General features: G+C 44.6%; 1 protein-coding gene across 1 annotated transcript; it reads left to right on the forward strand.

The window, feature by feature from the left end:
• Nucleotides 1-2297: 2297 nt before the first annotated feature.
• Nucleotides 2298-16423, forward strand: TXNDC5 (thioredoxin domain containing 5). The gene is made up of 10 exons (XM_069958044.1): nucleotides 2298-2563; nucleotides 4515-4664; nucleotides 6043-6151; nucleotides 8376-8472; nucleotides 9738-9853; nucleotides 12477-12563; nucleotides 12736-12885; nucleotides 13712-13794; nucleotides 13874-14003; nucleotides 15743-16423. The coding sequence occupies exons 1-10, from the start codon at nucleotides 2403-2405 to the stop codon at nucleotides 15863-15865; spliced, it is 1206 nt and encodes a 401-aa protein (XP_069814145.1). The 5' UTR covers nucleotides 2298-2402; the 3' UTR covers nucleotides 15866-16423.
• The last annotated feature ends 1015 nt before the right edge of the window (nucleotides 16424-17438 follow it).

The raw sequence follows: 17438 nt of genomic DNA on the forward strand, positions 1-17438 counted from the left end.
CGTATAGACTTCCAAACGCCTGAATCGTTTGACCCCAAATTTATATTTATAAAATTTATATACATATATACACCCTAAGGCTGGGTTCACACTATGTATATTTCAGGCTGTATTTGGTCCTCATGTCAGGTCCTCATAGCAACCAAAACCAGGAGTGGATTGAAAACCCAGAAAGGATCTGTTCACACAATGTTGAAATTGAGTGGATGGCCGCCATATAACGGTAAATAACTTCCATTATTTCAATATAACAGCCGTTGTTTTAAAATAACAGCACATATTTGCCATTAAATGACGGCCATCCACTCAATTACAACATTATGTGAACAGAACCTTTCTGTGTTTTTAATCCACTCCTGGTTTTGGTTGCTATACAGCCTCACAAATACAGCCTCAAACATACAGCCTCAAATATACGTAGTGTGAACCCAGCCTAACAGTGCAGTCACAGGAAAGGGAAAGGAGTGCTTAAGGGTGGGCCCCAAGAATGATTTCCTGTAGTGGGCCCAAGGTACTCCAGTCCAACACTGTACATCTAAGAATGAGGGGATAAAACCGCAATATGCTGTCTCCACCCCATACACAGAGGTAAGTTGAAGTCCCCGATCCCCAGTATGCTGCATACAGTAGTTTGAGGACCCTTGCAGAGACTCACATGGCCAAAGCATGTAATGCAATCAAAAGGAGGAGAAGTGTATTGATGCAAGTGTGTACATTCATTATTCGGGGGGTGTAATACTGGGGTCTATAATATGCTTGGGGCCTGGTACTGTGATATATAATATGCAGGGGGCCTAATACTGATGCCTGTAATGTGCTGGCGGTCTCTTACTATTGTGTGTAATATTGTGGGGGTTCATGACTGAGATCTTTAGTATGCTGAGAAACTAATACTGACCTAATACTGAGGTCTATAATATGCTATAGGGTCTGATACTGGGACGTGTAATATTCTGAGGGAGTAATACTGGGATCTATAGTATGCTGGGAGACTGATACTGGGGTCTGTAATCTTCTGCTGGCCTGATACCGGGGTCTGTAATATTCTGCAGGCCTGATACTAGGGTCTGTAATATTCTGCAGGCCTGATACTGGGGTCTTTAATATTCTGCAGGCCTGATACTGGGGTCTATAATATGCTGAGGGCCTGATACTGGGAGCTGTAATATGCTCGGGCCTGATACTGGGGTCTATAATATGCCAGGAGCCTTATACTGGGGTCTGTAATATGCCAGGAGCCTTATACTGGGGTCTGTAATATGCTGGGGGCCTAATACTGGGGTCTGTAATATACTGGTGTCTGTAATATGCCAGGAGCCTTATACTGGGGTCTGTAATATGCTGGGGGCCTGATACTGGGGTCTATAATATGCCAGGAGCCTTATACTGGGGTCTGTAATATGCTGGGGGCCTGATACTGGGGTCTATAATATGCCAGGAGCCTTATACTTGGGTGTGTAATATGCTGGGGGCCTGATACTGGGGTCAATAATATGCCAGGAGCCTTAGGGTGCATTTACACAGAGAGATTTATCTGACAGATTTTTTAAGCCAAAGTCAGAAATTGCAAAAGAGGAGAAATGTCAGTCATTCCTTTATGAGCTGTTCACTGGCTATAGTCTGTTCCTGGCTTTGGCCAGATAAATCTGTGTAAATGCACCATTATTCTGGGGTCTGTATTGTTGGGAGCCTTGTACTAAGGTCTGGTGAAGCCATTGCAGGAGATAGGTTCCATTAAAAGTCTATAGCTCCAGAGGCCAACCAGGGAGTGAAGCTCGAAGCTGCATGCTTCACCCTGCCACAACTAATGACTCAGTGGTTTTCATCTTGGGGGTCTTGGAGTACCTCTTTCATAGGGTTCTGGTCCTTGTACTCCACCCATACTATAAAACATACCGATATGTTCCTTCAGATCTTGAATTGTAATCCCCAATAGGGCCAGAGACTGATGTGAGGGACGCCAATCTCTGTACAACGCCACAGAATATGTTGGCACTATATAAGTAAAGGAATTCTTATTTTCCCATATTACACTATGTCCCTGTATGTGTAACTGCGTGAATGGGGCCACACACCCTGCATTACTATCTACATGGAGCAGCTGCCCACAGGATGGGGCAATAAGTGTAAGAGCTGCCCGCAGGATGGGGCAATAAGTAAGAGCTGCCCGCAGGATGGGGCAATAAGTAAGAGCGGGCACTTCCTCACAGCTCCCGGGTGAAGACATTTCCTCTTAACCCCTTGTAGACCGGAGCAGTGTGGCTACACCTGGCCGCGCTCCTCCTCCTCCCGCCCTGATAAGCCTCCTCCTCCGCCCGGCTCCCTCTCTCTCCGGCCTCCGTGTAGTGTCGCCTCCTTCCTCCAGCACCAGGCCGCACACAGCTGTCTCCTGACCCGGGAAGATGATAGGACGCCGGCTGCTGGCGCTGCTGTGGGTGCTGCTGGTCAGCGTGTCCGGGGAGCAGGAGGAGGAGGACCCGCACAGCAAGCACCTCTACTCCGCCGAGATGTTCAGCCATGCCGTGGCCGAGGCGCCGCACTTCATCATGTTCTTCGCCCCCTGGTAATGCCGCCTGCGCTCTCTGTACAGGGTCCTGGGCTATGGGCAGCGGGCAGGGGCTCTGTTCTCCCTCCGTGATGGGCAGCAGCAGGGCACTGTACACACTGGCGGCTGCTAATCTTCTGTTGGCGTTTCTTATCTGTCAGTAAACAGCAGGCAGAGATTGTGGCCCTGCGACCCTGGCAGCTGCCTGTCCTCGGTATTAACCCCCTGTGCTCCCCTGGCCTGTGTGTGTGTGTGTGTGTGTGTATATATATATATATGTATGTGTATATGTATATGTATGTGTGTGTGTATATATATATATATATCTGGCAGGGGGTAGGGGTGACTAGTGGGCCTGGTGTGGGTGACTATAAGATAGTGTCAGATCCCTGCAGCCCCCATGAATGGGCCACCCTGGTCCTGGATGTGCTGACGTGGCCCTGGATTCCTGGCATTAGGTTACGTGTGCTCAGGGGGTTGTACTTGTGGGCTGGGATGGGGTGTCTCTGTGTTAGGTGTAGTGGCAGCTGTGCTACAGGAGTCACTAGTCTGTGTACTCACACTAGCCTTCTCTTCCGCACACTAGTTTTTATATAAAATACTGGGTTACTTGGCTACATCACAAGCGTAGGCGTGAGTCTGGTGTGAACGTGCATAGAGTATATGTGGGAACTGCTATACAATGTGTACTAGAGACTCTGACATCTTATTATAGAATAAGTGTTATTGCTGTGACTTGGTTGCCCTATAGATAGATTTATGCTTCATGCTAGGTGTATCTGCAGTCATTATGTATAGCCAGGGGAAGCGCACAGCTGGGTGCTTCACTCCACAGCTCACTGCTCAATCTGATTGCAGTAGACAGGCCCCAAAGACATACAGCATGGCCTATATTGTGTAATCGGATGGATTGGCGTATAGCCCACTACCATATGTTTTCACCAAGCTGTATCTAAAGTCTGTCAAAAGTTTGTGTAAATGCCAATAACACTTTAAATTTTTCCACCTTTAGGGTACAAACACACACACCGTATACGCAGCAAATACTCAGCAGATTTGATGGTGCAGATTTGATGCTGTGTTCAGTTATTTAGATCTAATCTGCTGCGTGTTTGCTGCGTATTTGCTGCGTATTGCAGCAGTAAATACGCTGCATATACGGTGTGTGGGTTTTTTAAGCTGCGAGTTGGCTGACCGCTCTCTCTCCTGATCTCTCCATACACAGGAACATGGGGCTCAGCTCTCAGATGTTCTGAATGCAGGGGATAAGCCACTGTCAGGCCCATCTGGCGGAGCTGTCGCTAGGTGTATGCTACCTTTAAGGAGGACAATATAAACATGACAGAAATGCTGAACAGAACAATATATGCAGGAGAATGGGACACTCCCTCTGGCAGTTGATTGACAGCTGTCTGCCTATACACAGCATGGATAGACAACTGCCAATTATCATCCAGTGGTCTAAGTTTGCTGGTGATCATGAATATTCAGGACTACTGGGCACATGCACATAATGGTGAGGACTACTTATTGTCCATGTTATTCAGGAGGATATCTCTGAATCAGCTGCGCAGAACAATGTAAGGACTCAGGATGTTATACTTCAGATCAGCAGACCTTGTTTGTTGTAAACTAGCACCCATCTTGGTGTAGTAAACAGATGAATGGGCTGTCTTATGCATAGAGGGGCTAAGTAGTTTACACATCACCTATAACGGTGTAGAACAGCCAGCTCTGCTGTTTGCAGCCTACCCACCTCCTCAAGCAGGCTGAAGGGGGTCTGGGGTGTTCAGTCTAGATATAGATGCAAGTTCCAACTCTGGGTCCCACAAGAAATGCCATGAATGTCCCAGGTGGAAATACCTCATGTTTTGACCTGAAACCAAATTGTGCATGTAGATTTCTTACAGGAACATGATGCCACACAATATAAATGCCTCAGTTCTTATGATGTTGTGTTCCGTTTCAGGTGCGGCCACTGCCAGCGTCTCCAGCCAACCTGGAATGAACTGGGCGATAAGTACAACAATATGGAAAAGACTCCAGTTTATGTTGCTAAGGTGGACTGTACAGTGGATAACAAGATCTGTTCAGATAATGGTGTTCGTGGCTACCCTACGTAAGTTGCCTAGTAGAGATGAGCGAACCTTGAGCATGCTCGAGTCCATTCGAACTTTCGTCATTTGATAAACGGTGGCTGCTGAAGTTGGATAAAGCCCTAAGGCTATGTGGAAATCATGGATATAGTCATTGGCTGTATCCATGTTTTCCAGACAACCTTAGAGCTTTATCCAACTTCAGCAGCCCCAGCTAATCAAATACCGATTGTTTGGGTTCGGATAGACTCGAACCCGAACCCGGTTCGCTCATCTCTATTGCCTAGTTTTATTGAAAGGGCAGTATTTACATTTTAAAGCTGTGAACTCACTTGCTGCAGTCTGGTAAGGTCCCCCGTACATCCTTAGTAACTGATGGCTGAGCAATAGTTTGGCCATCAGTTATTCCTCCTGACGCCCTTCTTCCCCACACATAGGACTGTTCTGCATGGCTGGACTATCCTGTGTGGTCTATGGGGAGAGGTAAACTGCAGCAGGAGCGCTCTCCCTGTGCCTTATGCCTTTCTAAACAAAGGGGTGGCTGTGATTTTCCATCATGGCTGACCCCCTATCACCACCAACATCATCAGTCGATGGTTGTTCGGGAGGGGCCAGCCCATACATGCTAGACTGACAGCCGAATTTACTGCACAGCGAGTTTTGTTGATAATGGTCTAACTTGTATGGGGAGATTTCTGAAATCTCCATGAGCTGCAAGATTAGTTGGTTTGGCAGATATGGGGTTCACCTGTCTAAAAGTCCTGTAGTCTGGCATGTCCCACCTTTTACATCTCTTGACTCCTCCCTGCTCCCATGTTTCACATGCTGGGCAGCAGCCGGCTTTGCTTAAGCCCTGCATATGTTTTAAAGCAGTTGTCACTAGTATATGCTGCGTGATGTGCTGGCGGCATGGGCAAGTGACAAAGCTGTCAGCGGTAGGGAGTGGTGCTGCGCTCTGCTCGCTGTGAAGGAATAAACAACAATATTAGGACACAATAAAACAATGTAAGTAAAGTCGGGGTCTCTGTCACTAGCTTATAGATAGGGTAGCGTATACTAGTGACAGATTCCCCTTTAACAGACTTTCACTTACACTGAGACATGACCCACCAATCTCTCTTACCACTATGGGTATACCAGAATTCACTGTAGATTAAATGACAGACAGGAGAATGACATCCGAGGTGTCTTGCAGTTGCTTTGTTGCGTATTGTAGAATGTCTAGAAATCTGTAGAATGTCTAGGAGAAATCTGCTACTGTTGGCTAAACTGTGTTCTGCCCAGTAGCATGGTGTTCTGCCGGCTTCTATGGTTTCCCCACCATCCCTTATCTTGCATCTACTGTGCTGTAATGATAGTGCCGTGACTAGTAACACTACTTCCTCTCATTGTTCTCCTCAGTCTAAAACTGTTTAAACCGGGCCAAGAAGCTGTGAAGTACCAGGGGGCAAGAGATTTCCAGACTCTGGAGAACTGGATGCTTCAGACTGTAAATGAGGAGAAACAAGAAGTGAGTGTTTAGGAAGCACATCCTTCCCGATAATCTTAGTGTTAAGTACACTCTCTTATCACACCTATTGTGCTTTAGATCTGTTCAACAAGAGCTGTCAGAGGTTTCTTGCTTTTTTTTTTTTTTTTTTTGTACACAAATTAACTGCTGCATTGTAGCAACACATGTTAGCAGGCCAGTGCCCACACAGGGATCTAAATTGTCAGTCATTTCAAGAAACATTTCGTAGGTTTATAATACAAGTCAATGTACTACTACTTCAAGCAGACTGCAAAGAGTATACACAAGTTGGCTCCACCCCATTGCTTGAGTTTCAAAATTCAGTTTCAAATTGTTCAGTGTACAGTATTAGTGTATTTACTACATTCACTGACAACAGATCCCTGTGTACCTCATAGAGCTAAAATCAGGCTCCTCTCCTTCAGGTTGTGCTGCCCTGCTCTGTGGTCAGTCTGTCCATAAGATGGCCGACATGGAGGAGCATGTGACCATGCCCCGCCTCCAGTGTCCACCATAGGCATATACAGACTCAGTGGTGGAAAGTGTTTTTTTTTTTTCCCCAATCAGATAATTTTTGAACAGTTTTCATTGTATAAACAATAAAACATTCCCTCCCCATCACCCTCAAAATATATTACAAGGCACGTAGGATACAAGCCCTGGCAGACAGGAGGTCAACACGGCACCCAAATAGCATGCGCTCATCCAACCATGTTAGCGATATTAAGAAAAATGGTTTGCGTTTGAGAAACTGAGACTGCGGTCCTGGGGTATCTACCCATGTACCCCAAATGGCTTCATACTTCGTTGCTTTCCTCCTCTTGTATAGTCCCCTCTCTAGTGTAATAGTAGCATTTAGCTTGTTTGTTAACCCTTTCATGACCTGGGGTCATTGATGACTCAATGCCCAGGTCGTTTTATAATATCTGCTTACAAGATCATAATGATCCCATAAGCTGATGTCCCTGTATCTGCCTCTCCTCTCCCCTGCCACTGTTACAATCTTGTAACAGTGGCAGTGAAGAGAGGGGAGGGGGCAGAGCTCACAGCCACGCGCCCTGCCTTACCTCCCGCAGCCAGCCTCCATAGCCGGGAAACCGGAAGCCTGAGCCCTTTAGATGCTGCAGTCCTGCTGACCGAAGTATCTATAGAGTTAACTCTCAGCATCGGAGTGCGGCTCCGGTGATGAGAGTTGCGGCAGGTCACCCGGGACCCGTCACAGATGACAGACACTGCTCCTGCAGCCTAAATTAACGGTGTATCCAGTGCTGAGAAATTAACTTACAGGCTTGATACAAAAACCTACACGCTGCTAATTCCACCCCCAGGTAAACTAACCACCAGACCCAATACACACTTTAGTGGCTCGAGGTACTGTTATCTTGTACACCTTTTTAATTAGAGGAAGTACCCCCCCCCCTCCAGTATTCTTCCAGGTCTGGACATTTCCACATAATATGAGCATCATCCATATGACAACGGGGACCCTTACAGTCTGCCCACAGACCCCTCATTCAGGCCATTAAACTGAATGGATGCGCTACTTAAGATGGTACTTTAAAACTGAGCTTTAATCAGGAACAGTTTTAGTAGGTGCATGAAGTCTTCTAAAAGTGGTAGAAATTGCTCCTTTTTACGGTTTGTCCAGATGAGGCTTGTGCAGCAGCTCAGCGCGGTCTCTGACTTGGGGTTTATTTGAACAGCCATTAGCTTAGGCAGGTATAATTAGTTTTATTTCCAGCTTTCTGCCCATGTCTGCAGCTCTGCGCATGGTATAGAGCTGACCCTGCAGCTGCCTATAATATAATCTGGATTATATTAGATTGGAACTACATGGAGCAGCATGATGTAGGACTTGTGTCCTGGCATTAATACATCTTTTTGGTACAGGCTCCAATAAAGGTTTCTACTGTAACTTCAGCTTCATGTAATGCCTCAGATTTCATGGCTGGCAGTCTCTACATATGCAGATATTTTCCGTAAAAGCATTGCTTCTATGGGAGACTATATCCATACATGTGGAGTCTGTCAGCATGTACACAGCAGTGTTTCGCCTCTGCACAGGGCTCTGTTGCAGGTTTTGTTTTAACTTCTGGTTTGAGAAATTATAGTCTGGGGGCAGACACAGGTTTTAAATGTACTTTAATTTGCATTTTTTTTTATTATATATAGTAATAATGTGGTATATGTAAATTATCACTTCCAATTCTATTACCACCCTTAGGAAGCAAAAGTTGAACAGGAAGCTCCCAAAGCTCCAGAAGCCAAGCAGGGTTTATATGAACTTGCCTCATCAAACTTCAAGGATCATGTAGCTCAAGGTACCTTGTGTATAGACCATATCTAGAAATGAAATATCTTGCTGTGTGCCCATCTGTTCTATGGCTAAATACCTTTATATTCATGCTAATATGGAACCTGAAGTCGGGCTGTTTCACACAAGCACAACATGGATGCTTTCTTGTCTCTTGTCTGTACTGGGGATCTAGTGACCCGAACTGTCAGTGGTATATCGAAGGGGGAAAAAAGGTCAACATGCCTGTGTATAATGCACGCTCATAATGTGCTTTTTATTTAAATGTTTGGAGCTCCTAGTACATTCTGTAATGGTAGGTATCCTGGTCTTGATACAGTAAGACCGGATTTGTAATTTTAGGTGTTTTAAGTTTCCTTTTAGATGGACAGAATTTCTGATCACTGTACATCCTTGATCATTTATTTTATTTTCTGTAGTACATTCCCTGTTCACACAAATGTGTTGTAGACAAAATAAACTTTTATGTCCATACAGTCAATGCGATCAGCTGATCACTGGGCCTCTTTAGGCCGGTTTTACACTGGCTCGGAAGCATATACCAGCTGGCCAATGGCGCTTAAGATTCCCCAAGAATTGCGTCCACACCTGGACTTAACGTTGCTTTAAACGGGACCTGTCACCCCAGACAGTGCCCCGCATACATATCTGCTCCGGAGATCTGTCTGACTGCTCATCTGCATGCTTAATGGGCAAATGAGCCGAAAGGAGTCTGATGGCCATAGGGAACTGGAGCAGTGATTTTGTATGGCTAACAGACTCATTTCTGCATCTTTGTATATTGAGTGTGCAGGTAAGCAGTCAGCCAGATCTCTGCAGCGGGACCGGCACCGGGAAACGCAGGATCAGGTATGTATCCCGGGGGACTGTCCGGGGGGGGCTGACAAGGGTGATAGGTCCCCTTTTAATACACCTAAGATTAAATCATTGCTGTCATTTGTAGTAACAAATAGTCATCATTATTGTAGACAGTTGTCATCAAATGATGGATGTCTTTTTGTTGGCCATCTGCAGCGACAGCCACAAACTCCAGTTGTGTGAACGTAGACATAAAATGTAATGAAGCAAAAGAGTCTGATTTGATAGACGCCTGCTGTCACTCACCCCACCCAGCTGTACAAATGACAGTAATGCCTTATAATAAAATATTGCTCTGTTCAGATGTATCTAAAAAAAAAAAATCTTTACCAACAGTCTCCTTTTTTTTTACATGCCTGTAAATGTGTCCTTTTTGAGTATTATCTTGTCTCAGTGTAACTGTTTACTTTTTAGGAAACCATTTCATTAAATTCTTTGCTCCTTGGTGTGGACATTGCAAATCTTTAGCTCCTGCATGGGAACAACTTGCATCATCTTATCAGAATTCTAATGCTGTCAAAATTGCTAAGGTATGTACAGAACGCCACAAAGGTGGACTGGAGGAGCCTAGAACATATATTTTTATATAGTCCCCCCTCACCTTCCTTAAAGGGAACCTGTCACCCCCCGTGCCGGGTGACAGGCTCCCGACCCCTCGTTACAGCCCCCTATACTCACCTGATCCCGCTTCTGGATCCGGCCGGGTGACGAAGATCTCAGCCACTGCAGCCCAGCGCGCGCGCTAAGAGATGAGTCCCAACGCTCATAGAGAATGACAGGAGAGTCCAGCGCTCCGTCATTCTCTATGAGCGTTGGACTCATCTCTCAGCGCGCGCACCGGGCTGCAGCGGCTGAGATCTCTGTGACCGGACCGGATACAGAAGCGGGATCAGGTGAGTATAGGGGGCTGTAGTGGGGGGTCGGGAGCCTGTCACCCCGGCACGGGGGGTGACAGGTTCCCTTTAACTGTGGTGCAAATTAACATGTTGGAGTGTGTGTAAAAGGCGCTTAAAAATGATACTGAAATGAAAATGAAACTGCTTATTAGGTGTACATACTCTGCATTATCAGGCCTCCAAGAGACAGATCTTGGTTTTTACTAGTAAATTGTGTATTATGATACTAATCTTAAAGGGAAACTGGCAGCACAATATATCCATGCTGCCAGTTTTCAGTAGCCTATTTGCACACCCCATAACTACCTTCAGCGCTGTTCTGTGATCCAGCCTGTGGGTTAAAAAAAAACAAAAAAAAACAACTTTATTTTGCACTGACAGTGTCACAGAGGCGGGTCTGCAACACTGTGCCCACCCACCTCTCTGGCGCCGTTCTGTCTTTAGGGCGCCTCCTCCAGAATGCCTGTGTTGAAATCCTGTGCAGCCGAAGATGAGCTAAATGTCATTCTGGAGGAGGCAGGAGCGTCTTGAAGACAGCTGGGTGGGTGCAGACAGTGTCACAGATGCACGCTTGTGACATTGTTTACCTGAAATAAAGTTTTTTTTTTTTTTTTTCTTGATCAACAGGCCGGATGCTCATGTAATGGGCTACTGAAAACTGACAGTGAGTTATCCAGCATTAGAAGAACATGGGCACTTAAAGAGAGCACAAATCCTGTCCCCAGTTTGGGCGAAGTTTTGCAACTCCGTTCCATTGTAGTGAATGGAGCAAATCACAAATGATCTGGGGATAAGAGTTGTGTTGTCTCTGAAAGAAAATGGCAATGTCTTTTTAATGTTAACCCCTTTTAAATCCTCAAATGTGCTAATTTATGTAAAAATGTAGTGTTACGATTGTCAAGTTGGTGGCTTATTGTAACATCACTGATCCAACCTGTGCGCATTTGTAAAAATGCAGTGTTATGGTCCTTTTACATGGGACGATTATCGTTCGTTTTTGCACGATAACTGTCGAATTCGAACGATAATCGTACATGTAAACGCTGCAAACGATCAAATGACGAGTGAGAAATCGTTCATTTTGATCTTTCAACATGTTCTTAAATCATCATTGATCGTTCGCAAAAAATTCACAGATCGTTCAGTGTAAACATTCTTTCAACGATTTCCCCTATGTGTGAGAGAGGCTTAAACGATCGCATAGCGAATTTTCCGTACGATGTAGCGTTCCGTCTAAAACGCTCATCGTTATAAAAAAAAAACATTGTTCATTCAAAATCGTTAATCGTGCGATCGGGCGAATTATCGTACCATTAGGATGGCCAATGCTTAACTTAGGTGTTTTTTAAAGGTTATACATGTTTCCTTGTCCTTGTTAACCCCTTCAAGACAGAGCCCTTTGATGCGCAGATGTCCGGATCAAATTAATGCAATGTTCCTCCCTGCCTTCTAAGAGCCATAGCACTTTTATTTTTCCCCCTACAGTGCTGGTTAGGGTGTCATTTTTTGAGCCATGATCCCTAGTTTTTATTAATATCATATTGGTGTAACAGAAAAATTTTGATTGCTCTTTATGAATTTTTTTTTTTTTTTTTTCCCGGTTTACACCATTCACCGTGCAGGAACAATGTTATATTTTAATCGGACAATTTCGCATGCTACGATATGTAATGTTTATTTATATTTTTATAATGGGCAAGGGGGTATTTTAAAGTCTTATTGGGAGGGGGTTTATAAGGTGTTTTTTTAATACTTTTTTGCATATTTTACAGTGTTAAAAAAAAAAAAAAATCATTCGATTGCATATACTGATCTATGCTATGCCATAGCATAGATCAGTGTTATCGGCGATCTATGTATACAGCCTGCCTGAGAGCAGGCTCTACATATAGATCACCAATCCGACAGGACAGAGGTAAGCAGGCGGGGGCCTGTCGACACATGCAATCGGGACCCCCGCAGCATGGTTGCGGGGGTCCCGATCACTCAATAACAAATGCTTGATCTGTCACTGAGCTGTAGATCGCGGCGTTTAAGGGGTTAATGAGTGCTGACTCTCATTACCTGCGGCCCTGGAGACTGATGTGAGCGGGATGGCTCTCTGCAGTGCTCCTGCTCTCATTAAAACCCCATCAGTGCAGGAACGTGTGTATACATACATATATACATACATACATACATACATACATACATACATACATATATGTTACTGACGTGAAGGGGTTTTGTTAACTCTTCCCTCTGCGTCTCTCTCTAGGTTGATTGCACTCAACATAATGACCTGTGCTCTGACAATCAAGTCCGTGGCTATCCAACTTTGCTGTGGTTTAGAAATGGTGAAAAAGTAGGTAACGCTCTTAAATGTTACTTAATTGCATTCTAGAACAAGATCTTGCAGTAGTAAAAGGAAAATCCAACTACAATTGTCTAGATCTGTCAAAGGATGATTTGAGGTTTGTTTGTTTGTTTTTTTTCCCCCCACTGTTTACCATACTTGTGTACTTGTCTTTTTTTAGGTGGATCAATACAAAGGAAAGAGAGACTTGGATTCCCTAAAAGAATATGCTGAAAGTCAAGTAAAAACTGCAGATGACAAGGATGATAAAGATGATGATGATGATGATGATGATGTTCCAGTGCAAGCTGAGGAGCCAGCAGCAGTAGAAGTAGGCATGTGTGTGTGTTTTCCTATAGAAAATAAGGTTCTTGTTGTGAGTAAAAGATCTCTTCTTCTTGATAACATTGTGAATCAGCGATAAGCATTTTTGCAGGATAAGATTAAAATTTGGCTAATAAAGAGATATCAGGCAATAGATGTTAAAGTGTACCTATCACTAGAATAAACCTCTGACATGTTATAGCTACATGTCAGACGTTTGTATCAGTGGGGGTCCAGCTAAAACACGAGGGCAGAAGTGCTTAGTGCTTGCTCTGCCTCTAATCTCCGCTCTTACTGCTAATGGAGCCTATGGAACTTCCGGTAGACGCAATTGCTGAAATTTCCATAGGTTTCATTATATTTCACTCCAGGAATCTCGGCACCCGGCCCCCCTCCAATACAAACTTCTGACATGTGGCTATAACATGTCAGAAGGTTGTTCTAACGTACAGGTAGACTTTAAGGTTTAATTTTTAGTTATTGCTCTTGGATTTTTCATTTGCCACTATATAGTTTTATTTATTTAAACTTTGGCAAAGGACTTGTAACCATTACTTTCATGAATCTCTTGACAGACTTATAAATCGAATGTTTTATATGCTTAGCAAAATGATTTAGGAGTCAGACTAAAAACTCTTGAAAGACGTCTGGCAATATTTCTTCCTCAACTGTCTTGGTGAATACAGAAACTTTATTCAACAGTGAATTACACATGGTACATTTAGTTTCTATGTGTAATGGAGGGAATACTTGATACAGCTCATTAAGACATGAATTAACGTGTAAAGCCATCTTGGTACTTACGAAAAACATTTTGTTTTTGTCTCTTCCAGTCTAAAGTTCTGACTCTTACAGAAAGTAACTTTGACCAGACAGTTGCCACGGGTGTTAGTTTCATAAAATTCTATGCACCATGGTGAGTATTTTAGCTGTAGATGGGGTTTGTCACATTGGTAAGTGAAGTAACCCCCCCCCCCTTTTTATTTCACATCAAGGTGTGGACACTGCAAACATCTTGCCCCTACATGGGAGGATCTCTCTAAAAAGGACTTTCCTGGTTTGAGTGATGTGAAAATTGCCAAAGTTGACTGCACTGCAGAGAGATCCTTGTGTAACAGGTTCTCAGTAAGTACATACAAACCTAACATACACTGTGACCTGCATTTAAATGTTATTGATTTAATGTTTATATACATAAACATAGTGCTTATGCGGTCATGACTTTTTTTTTTTTTTTTTCTTTTGTTACATTATTTAGCCGAAAGAAATTGAGAGGTGAAAGCATCCAATCTACGCAAATGATACTATTAAATAACAATTGTGATGCTAAATAACTGGAGCTCATGGCGCACAAAATTAGTTTCCCCTTGGTGCTGGTTGGCTAGGAGAGAGGCATAGGTTGTGGGATGAGAAAATATAACTTTACTTAAAAAGCAGTAGATGCTTGAAACTTCTAGCAGATGTGGCTGGTAAATATTCAGTAACTGAACTTAAACATATTATATTCTTCATTACCTTAGGATATATATACGTTTACACTAGGCATAATGGTAGGCTAGACGGAACAGGTTTTGTTTCTGACAAAAATAGAAGACCAAAAATAGTGCCAAAAGACTTGTAGAGAATTACAGGCCATTTATGCTTTGCTTTTTCTTTTTTCCCTGTAAAGTAGCAGTATCCCAGAGGGAAAAGAGCTTGGTGTCTAGGCACCAAAGAGCTGTTTGAGCTACTTTGTCAGTGTAGAATAAATGGTCTGTAAGTATCCGTGTGTGTTTTTTTTGTTTTGTTTTTTTTTGGGGGTTTTTTTTTCAATGCTGTTGGCTTTCATTTAAAGGGTTATACAGTTTATAGCAGCACTGGATAACCAAGTAGGTGGGTGCTAATCTGACCGGACCCAGGTACATATGAAAATCCAAAAGAAATAGTATGGAGACAGCACATCCAAGGAACTTCACTTTTAATTACACCAGTGCAACGTTTTGGCCATTTACCGAGAGATTATCTGCCAAAGATTTAACCCTTTCCCGCACGAGGACGTAACTGTACGTCCTCGTGCGAGCGTTCAGAGCGGGGCCGCGTGGCGACCCCGCTCTGAACTGCCGCAATCCCGGGTGCCTCATGTAGCCCGGGATCGCGGCTATTAGCGGGCTCGGTCGATCGCCGTGCCCGCTAATTAGATAATCGGAAGCAGCTGTCAAAGATGACAGCTGCCTCCGATTACCGAATTCAGCCGTTCCCTGGTGTCTAGTGGGGGAGATCGCTCCTCCGGGACTGAAGCCGGCCGGAGACCTCTCCAAGATGGCGCCGTCCCCGGCTCTGCACTAGTCTGTTTTCAGCTGCAGCAGCCGAAAGCAAACGAGTGCCGATCTCATTGATCTTTGCTGTATAACGATACAGCAAAGATCTTAATGAGAGATCAAAGTGTACATACTAGAAGTCCCCCAGGGGGGCTTCTAGTAGATGTGTAAAAAAAAAAAGTGTTATCAATAAAAAGCCCCCTCCCCTAATAAGTCTGAATCACCCCCCTTTTCCCAGGTTATAAATAAAAGTAAATAAACATATTTGGTATCGCCACGCACGTAATCGCCCGAACTATTAATTAATCACATTCCTGATCTTGCACGGTAAACGGCGTAAGCGCAAAAATATCCCAAAGTGCAAAATTGCGCATTTTTGGTTGCATCAAATCCAGAAAAATTGTAATAAGTGATCAAAAAGTCGTATATGCACAATCAAGGTAGCGATAGAAAGAACACATCATGGCACAAAATATGACCTGAAAATATGGACCTGTCCACTTAAATCCTGGCTTAAATGTTCAACTAACCTGAAATAATTGTACTCTAATTTTTTTTCTTCTACAGGTACGTGGGTATCCATCTTTAATACTCTTCCGTGCTGGGGACAAAATTAGTGAACATGAAGGAGCCAGAGATCTGGACACACTACAGAACTTTGTCCTGCGCCACTCCAGAGATGAATTATAAATGTGTCCTAAACCCTATGGGTTTGTGCTACCTGTACGGGCCAAATGGTTACTGAATTATTCACATGCAGTACTAAACGGCTAGGGCTCTATGGTGGCATAAAACAGCCTGCAGTTCCAATGCCTGGATTGTTTGTGACAACGCCATGTAGCCCTATCCCTGACTTGTAAGTGTTATGTGCAGCAAGTTTTTATCCTGGGAAAAAGAGACCCTATAACAATATGTCTCAGACATTCTGCAGAAACTTCTTGAAAGACACCTCAGGATGTAAATTATACCACTATAAAGAGTTCTTTGTGCACCTATTTTTACCATTTATAACTTTTTTTTTTTTTTTTCCTATAAAATCAGATGTGAAGTGCCTTACTTTCTAAGTGGGTGATGGATGATGTGTGTTTTTTTTTTTTTGTCCCTTCTAATTATTTGTACAATGTTTGTTGCAAATCATTGCCTTTTAAGGGGGGTGGGGGCTGGATTAAACTTGTGTACTGTTCAAACTTTTTTTTTTTTCTTGAGTAAGCCCAGCTGGACCAATAAAAGTGGCTGTAACAAACCAGATTCACTTTGTTGAATGTCTGTTCAATAGGTTGCGATCTGTCAATGCTTGGTATGATTTGATTTTATTCAAAAATAATTTTAAATTTATTAGGTAAATGGTCAAAACAATAACAAAAAATTCAGCAGAGTGGCATGATCTTGCCTCCATCGCCCACTTGAGCTACTAGGGGTGTCACTGGGGGGGGGGGGGGGAATTAACTAGAGCTAGCAGGGGCATCACTGGGAGGGGGGGGAATTAACTAGAGCTACCAGGGGCATCACTGGGGGGGGGGAGGGAATTAACTAGAGCTGCTAGGGGCATCACTGGGGGGATTACCTAGAGCTACCAAGGGCACCTGTGGGGGGGGGATTAACTAGAGCTGCCAGGGGCGTCACGGGGGGGGGGGGGGAGAGATTAACAAGAGCTACCAGGGGTGCCAGTGGGGGGGGGGGGGGGGGGAGATGAACTAGACTTACCAGGAGCATCACTGGGGGGGGGGGGGGGGGATTAACTAGAGCTACCAGGGGTGTCACTGGGGGGGGGTTAACTAGAGCTACCAGGGGCATCACTGGGGGGGGGAGGAGATTAACTAGCGCTACCAGGGGCGTCACTGGGGGGGGGGGGGGCGGAAATCAACTAGAGCTACCAGGGGCATCACTGGGGGGGGGAGATTAGAGCTACCAGGGGCACCAGTGGGGGGGGTTAACTAGAGCTACCAGGGGCGTCACTGGGGGGAAGGGATTAACTAGAGTCACTGGGGGGCATTAACCAGAGCTACCAGGGGCGTCACTGGGGGGGGGGGGGAATTAACTAGAGCTACCAGGGGCGTCACTGGGGGGCATTAACCAGAGCTACCAGGGGCATCACTGGGGGGGGCATTAACCAGAGCTACCAGGGGCGTCCCTGGGGGGATTAACTAGAGCTACCAGGGGCGTCACTGGGGGGGGGGGGAATTAACTAGAGCTACCAGGGGAATCACGGTGGGGTGGGGGGAGAGGAAATTTACTAGAGCTACCAGGGGTGTCACTGGGGGAG

The sequence above is a fragment of the Dendropsophus ebraccatus genome, chromosome 2, assembly GCF_027789765.1.
Source record: "Dendropsophus ebraccatus isolate aDenEbr1 chromosome 2, aDenEbr1.pat, whole genome shotgun sequence".
NCBI lineage: Eukaryota > Metazoa > Chordata > Amphibia > Anura > Hylidae > Dendropsophus > Dendropsophus ebraccatus.

Excerpts from the sequence above, each read along its gene's own strand:
- TXNDC5 (XM_069958044.1), top strand. The coding sequence starts at position 2,403 with ATGATAGGACGCCGGCTGCTGGCGCTGCTGTGGGTGCTGCTGGTCAGC. Across the intron at positions 4,665-6,042 it reads GGTGTTCGTGGCTACCCTAC|TCTAAAACTGTTTAAACCGG; the intron begins GTAAGTTGCCTA and ends TGTTCTCCTCAG. Across the intron at positions 8,473-9,737 it reads CAAGGATCATGTAGCTCAAG|GAAACCATTTCATTAAATTC; the intron begins GTACCTTGTGTA and ends TTTACTTTTTAG.